Raw genomic sequence first — 7500 nt, forward strand, 5'->3', positions numbered from 1 at the left:
CAAGATATGTCCTTTCAACTGATGGGGTGGGTAGTAATATTGAAAGAGGTGGCTTTGCATCAGAAAATGAGAGGTCAGAGTATGAAAAGAAGGACAGAAATAGGTATCTTGCAGTAAAGGAGATACATGGTTACCTCAGCTGGAGACAGGGGAGGGAGAGGAGAGGAGAGAGGAGTATGATAAGATGGCGAAGATATGCTGGGATGTGCATCCTAGTTACAGAGTGTATATAGTGAAGTGGACTATGTCTGTGGAATACTCAGCCAGTGCTATTATAGCTCAATTAGCCAGTAGTTCAGTTGGGAAATCAACTGAAGTACTCATATTGTAAGCAATAGATTATCAATTTACTACATGAGTTGTGTGTGTGTGTGTGTGTGTGTTTGTGTGCATGTGTTATGTGTGTCATTAGTTTGCTTTAATGTTGTTGTTGTTGTTGTTGTTGTTGTCAGCCATCACTTTTACTGTATTTAAGATTGTACTGTCCTTGTTCTAATTTTTTTTTAAGATGGTAGGCTGCGATTTGAAGAATATTTGGCTGCTATTATTAGCATATAAAGGAAAAATACAGGTTTTCTTGTCAGTTTCAGTTTTGAGGATGTTAGTCATTGTGGTAATGATGATAATGATGATGATGGTCATAACGAGGATGATAACGGTAACGATGGTAACGATGGTGGTGGTGGTGGTGGTGCTGGTGTGAGCTTTTGCCTTGGTTCAATGCATCTGTTCCATCATTTCTTTTTCTGAACATTTCAGTGAAAAAGGCGTACAATATGAGGTTGCAGTTGGTATAACACGCAAAGAAAATCTACCCACAGCTCCCAAATATAAAGTGAAGGCCATCACACACCATCCAAACTCTAAGATTATAGATGGCATCCCTTACAGTGACATAGCACTGCTGCTCCTGGAAGACGAGATCCAGTTTAATAACAGTGTCCAGCCTGTATGCCTACCATCAAAGGTTTATACCAAACATGATGACTGTTACCTCACTGGCTGGGGCAGAAACGAAAACTGTAAGTACATAAACATACATACATACGTTAACGCCCAACTAACATAAGGACGCGCCCAACTAACATAAGGACACATCCTTTTCCTTTGGTTTTGTAGAACTGTGAGCTGCATTGTGACCTCAATAATGCCAGTGACACAAAAGAAAACATCCAACATGTATGGTAAAGTGGTTGGTGTTAGGAAGAACATCCAGTTGCGTACTGTTTAACTGGAGCAGAGATTCCCAAAGTGTATTCTGCAAAACTCCAGGGTTCCCTAAAAGTTATCAGGGGTTCCACGTTTTTTAAAATAATGTTGAAGGCTTCCATGGCAAAAAAAGTTTGGGAACTACTGATCTAGCGATTAACTAAACGTTTTCCTAGGCTTACCAAATTCATGCCTCTGTACAAATTTATACAGTGGTGTTAGCAGTTGTTCACCGATAGTGCTGCCTGTGAAACACATTTCTCACCATGTAAATCGACGAGCGTATGACGAAAGTGTTTCTTGTATTTGGAGATAAGTGAAAAATAAAGGTCGCATGAGAACCAAGAATGTTTCCGGGCTTATCAAAGTCATGTCTTTGTATGAATTCAGACAGTGGGCTTTGCCAGTGTTCGGCAATAGTGCTGTCTGTGAAACACGTTTCTCACCATGGAAACAACGAGTGCATGACGCATGTGTTTATGGTGCTTGAAGATGTATGCAGACATGCAGCATATCCTGTGCATACATTTTAGAAATGGTGATGTTGCACCCATCAACAGATGTGTAGTGCTCGCTATTAAATGGTGTTTTACTATAAGCACCGAACATTCCATTATAAACATCAAGCATTCCACCTATAGAGCAGGCTACAAGTAAGGTAGCCACACAATTTTGTAACAGTGTTATTTCTACATACAGGATAATACAATACCTTGACCCACAAATATTGTCCAGTTGTTTGTGAAATACTAGAGTCGACTTTTATATGGAATCAATGGCTTAAACAGAACAGAAGGAGACATGGGATTGAGAGTTGTTGAAGAGGTCACAGGTGTGTGATGAAAGATTTCCAGACAATGAATATAAAATAAGAACAGTAATAAACAAGTGAAGAACAAATATATAATGCATGAGTTTAATTAGCAAGAAAAAAAATGACCATCTGAAATATAACAATATAACAATATATTTATATTTATTTTTTTATATATATTTAATTATTTATACATTTATATATGTTGCAGTGATTACCCAAAACCATCTCCAAGAAGCCAAAGTGACAGTAGTGGATAATGAAGAGTGCAAGAAGTTCTACAACATTGATATTTCCATCATTTGTTTCAAACATAATTATCCCAACATGCCCAGTTGTTATGTAAGTACTGGCTATGTTTTCTCATCATTGCTGTCATTCTGGTCTCTGTTGTGTGGTTACACATCAGCCATAATATGAACAAGACCAGGTCCAATCCATATATGTGTGTGTGTGTGTGTGTGTGTGTGTGTGTGTGTGTGTGTGTGTGTGTGTGTGTATAACCATGATTCCAGATGTACCAAGTCTACTTTGATGAAGAGTATACAATCATTATTTCTTTTGTTGTTTTTTGTTTGATTTTTGTATGTCATTTAGTTGTTGTAGTAGTTGTTTCTATTACTGATGATGATGATGAGGATGATGATGATGATGATGATGATAGTCCTGTTACAGTTAATCTTTTGTTATAGAAAATAACCATCACAAATAAACAAATATACCTCGTTAGTGTTTTTTTTCTTTCCTTCTTTGTTCTCTTCTGAATCTTCTCCATCTTTGCTTTCCTCATTTTCATCCTCCTCCTCCTCCTCTTTTGCTTTCTTTCCCTCTTCCTCAGTTTCCCCCTTCCTCAGTTTCCCCCAACTCTCTCCTCTTACTCTTCCTCTTTTCCATCCCTCTCTACCTCCACTACCTCCGCCATCTCTTTTAATATTCATTTCCCCATATCCCTTACATCCTTCTCTTACACTCAACCACCAATCATCCATATCTTTCCCTTTACATTGCAGGGTGACAGTGGAGGACCACTGGTCTGTCGAAACAGCTACGGCCGCTTTGAACTGGTTGGTGTGGTCAGTTTTGGTTATCCGCTCTGCAGTGCACCCAATGGTACAGCAGCTGCATTTGTGAATGTGTTAGCAATGCGTGGTTGGATTGTTGATAAAACAAGTAAGACAATTGTATTTAGCTGTTGTTGTTGTTGCTACTACTACTACTGTTGTTGTTGTTGCTGCTGCTACTGTAGTTGTTGTTGTCGCTGTTATCATCAGGGCAGTGAGCCAGTAAAATCATTGGAGCATCAAATAAAATGCTTTGTGACATTTGTTCAAGCTCTGTGCCTTGGGTTCAAATCTTGCCAGCATCAACTTTGTCTATCATTTATATTTCTTCTTTAGTGTGTCTTTATTTTATGAAATCCTCCAGAATTGATATAATAAGGTACCAGTCAAATACTAGGGTCAATGGTATTAACTATCTCCTCCCTTCAGAAAATTTACTGACTTTGTGATTAAATTTGTTTTTCATAATGGGACATTAAACATACACCGGTAATGTGGCATATGATAACCCCAAGCCTAAGTCTACATGACAATACCAGTAATAACAACTAACATTCCATTCTTTGATTTAACAGGATGCAAGATACGTTGTCCCAAGAATAACAAATGTCTATATGAGCCAGAAATTTGTGATGGAGTAAGCCACTGCAGTGATTCCAGGGATGAAAAGTCACCATATTGTAGTATGTATTATATGTCTGTATATAACCCACTCTTTTTCACAGACACGCACATACACATGCACGCACACACACACACACACACACACCAAGTAAATAATATATTCAAACTATCATTATTTGGTTCGGCTTTATTTTTACACAAGATTATCCACCATCTTTCCAACAACAACCTTTTTGAATTCCATATGACAATCACCTGTGGACATGCTTCTAAAATCAAAAAACAACACAGCACCCATGACTTTCGGAAACATCTTTTCACTCTCAGAATTACTGAAGCATAGAATAAACTATATATATATATATATATATATATATATATATATATATATATATATATATATATATATATATATATATATATATATATACACACACATATATATTTGTCTTTTGTATTTGTCTCAGGTACATCAGTTTCTTGTAACTTTGGTAGCCCTTTCAAGTGTGGCTATAGCAATGCATCTTCTTCCAATCCATGGTATTGGACCAGTATTCTTCATCAAAGCCCCCAAATCACTTCTCAGCCATCAACCGGAGGAGATGAAGACACAGGTAATTATAAACAATAACATTTCACACACCAACCTTTATTTATTTATTTATTTATTTATTTTTGGGGCCAGGTTCACATCTGACCAGTTTGTTAATCTGCTTGTTGCTTTATGCCTGATAGTATATTTTTGAAAGGCAATATTATTAAGCTACTTTTTTCTACCATATTTCTGTTGAAATCTGGTAACATACATTGCCTTTGTTTCAATTAATTTTTAAAATAATGAAGAATTCAGTGAAATAATTTTATCATTATTAAGCTGGTCTCTGGAACAGAAATTAACATATCATTTTGATGGGAAATTATGATTTAGACCACTTTAAAACAGTAAGATTGTGTCACAAAACCAGGTGCAGTTTCAGATGCTATAAGTACCAGAAATATACTGAATTAAGAAATTTTTTACCTGTTAAAAAAATTAAGTGGGCTTTTTATAGATGGAACAACATTCTTATTTATTGAATAACTTTAGTCTGAGCTGATTGAGATGGTAGTGAGAAGGTGGTAGCAGTGAAGATAGTGGCAGAAATGGTGGTGGTGGGGGGTGTCTACATGTTATATGGTACAAGCGGTGGTGGTGGTGGTGGTGGAGGTAGTGGCGGCGGCGGCGGCGGTGGTGGTGGAGGTAGTGGCGGCGGCGGTGATGGTTCTGGTGGTGGTGGTATCTGTGGTTGTGAGGTGGGCTATTAGGGTAGAATCAATTTAACTCCATCCCTCTATGCATTCAATCCACATATAACAGGTATTAACAGAGTTCAGTAATATAAAACGGAATTGATTAAATTCCATAATTAAAAGACATTCTTTTATGACATATTATTTTCATTTATCTACTTATTCTTCTTCTTCAGACGAGTTCATGATAGCTGCCCTCAGTGCAACAAAAGACAAACCAGCTCTGATGGAATCACCAGTCTCCTCCAACGTACCTTGCATATCATTTTTGTACATTGCACACAGTAATTCTTCTTCAACCCAAGCTGTCCTGAATGTTAAGGCTAAGGTAGAAAATTCTTCAGCAATGTTACCTATATGGAACAACAACAAAAGCGCCAATGTCACTTTGGAAAGTGCATCACTTCACTGGAAACTGGCCAGGCTGCATCTCCCCAGTGACACCAAATCAGTCGTGTTTGAGGCATATTACATGAATCCAAACAATGCATCCTTTATAACCATTGATGATGTTCAAATTCAAGGGGAAAACTGCAAACGTACGTATAATTAATAACATTAATTAGTACAACTGCCACCCAATAATGATACCGAAATACATGAGCTGATGAGACAGCTAGCCCATAGGTAGATATCCAATGTGCTGGAAATAGCAGCCAAATATTTGAAGGTGTGAAATTCTGCATTGCACAGTTTTTTTTTCTGTTAATTAACCAGGGATGCATGGATGGACGAAAGCCATGTTGTCTTAGACTGGTCAATATATGCAGCTGATTTAGATTGAACAGCCACTGGTCAAAACCTACAAGAATCCCAAACAGCAACAGGTAGGAGAATGCTTCAGAAAAGTACCTGAAGTAGGCAAGGAAAATGCAATAGGTTTGGTCAGTGGAAGAAAAAAATACTGTATTTTCCAGCATACAAGTTGACATAATATATAGCAGAAACATGTAGTGTAAAGATTCAAACGTCACTGTCTTTCCAAATCCTGCTACATGTCACATGGAATTTTTGGTCCTCCAAAGTCGTCTTGGTGTATAAGTTGGCCTACCTTTTTTGTGAAAAGTAGGAACAAATACCACACGGTATATATTTCTGGGGCTCAAACAATTCTGCCAGCTCATATTTGCCAGTCATAGCTTATGACATGTCTCATGTTTCTTAGTCATAGCTTATGACATGTTTCATATTTGTCAGTCATAGCTAATGAAATGTCTCATATTTGTCAGTTATAGATTATGACATGTTTCCTGTTTGTCATAATTAATATGTGCACTGTTCCCCTTCTTCCCACACACATACACATGAAGGAGTTCTTACATGGTCAAGGTTGCTAGAAATATTAGCCAAATATCTTTAGCTAACACCCCAACATCTTAAAACTTAAGAGCATGTATATTGTAGTCCTAAATATACTATGCCAGAAAAATACATTTGGATTATCATGTCCTAAAACATCTCCAATCATTGGTCTGGTGAATCAAAGCTGTCATGATGGTTACACAACACTAACAATAACAACAAAACACACACACACATATATGTACAGATTCATTATCTTGATATTGTTACCAGCTCACCAGAATGTTGAACTGTACTCCATCCATCTAATTCTTTCTTGTGTTTTCACCAACAGAAAATTGTCCTGCAAACTTCTACAAATGTAAAAACGATGAATGCATTAAGAACACCTACAAATGCAACAGAATCGCAGAATGTTCAGATGGCAGCGATGAAATGGACTGTAATCAAGTGCCAGGTTAACTAACACAATATTAGCAAGAATGAAGATGTATATATGCATATACGTGTAAACATTCAGACAGACAATATATATATATATATATACACTCTCACACGCACACATATATATTTATACATATTTACACACATAGACATAATTACAAACATAAATATATAAATGAGTATTATACACACACACACACTTACACATACATATATATAATATATTCTTCATTCGTGCTTTCATGCACATAGTACTATAAACATACGTATGCACACACACACACACACACACACACATATAGTATATTTTTCTTTCATACTCAAATGCTCACAGTATTAAAAGGACTCATACATATATATATATGCACACAAACACACACACACACACACACACATTCATACAAACATATCTGCTTGACAAATTAAATGTTTATTTTTCTCTGTCTAAACCTTGTATTCAATTCTTTAATTTTAAACTTCAGAAACATAATCCCATTGTTAACGTTTTATTCAGTGTTTAGTTGTCGTACACTTATTCTCAAAGAATTTATTCAATTCATTAAAATAATATATGTGAACATTTGATATTACCAACACAGCTAAGGTGGTGAGCTGACAGAATCATTAGCACGCTGGGTGAAATGCTTAACGGTATTATGTTCTGAGTTCACATTCCGCTGAGGTCGACTTTGCCTTTCATCCTTTCGGGGCCAATAAATTGAGTACCAGTTACACACTGGGATCAATGTAATCGAC

At 36.7% G+C, this 7500-nt stretch overlaps 1 protein-coding gene across 1 annotated transcript in view; it reads left to right on the top strand.

Annotated features, from left to right (window-relative positions):
• LOC106875180 (uncharacterized) overlaps positions 1 to 7500 on the top strand; it is a 146102-nt gene that overhangs the window by 63854 nt on the left and 74748 nt on the right. The window contains exons 40-46 of the mRNA XM_089340736.1: positions 760 to 1022; positions 2235 to 2365; positions 3034 to 3193; positions 3660 to 3767; positions 4176 to 4322; positions 5175 to 5537; positions 6635 to 6759. Coding sequence (XP_089196862.1) covers positions 760 to 1022; positions 2235 to 2365; positions 3034 to 3193; positions 3660 to 3767; positions 4176 to 4322; positions 5175 to 5537; positions 6635 to 6759 — 1297 coding nt within the window. The remainder of the gene's footprint in view (positions 1 to 759; positions 1023 to 2234; positions 2366 to 3033; positions 3194 to 3659; positions 3768 to 4175; positions 4323 to 5174; positions 5538 to 6634; positions 6760 to 7500) is intronic.

The sequence above is a fragment of the Octopus bimaculoides genome, chromosome 23, assembly GCF_046866305.1.
Source record: "Octopus bimaculoides isolate indiv1 chromosome 23, ASM4686630v1, whole genome shotgun sequence".
NCBI lineage: Eukaryota > Metazoa > Mollusca > Cephalopoda > Octopoda > Octopodidae > Octopus > Octopus bimaculoides.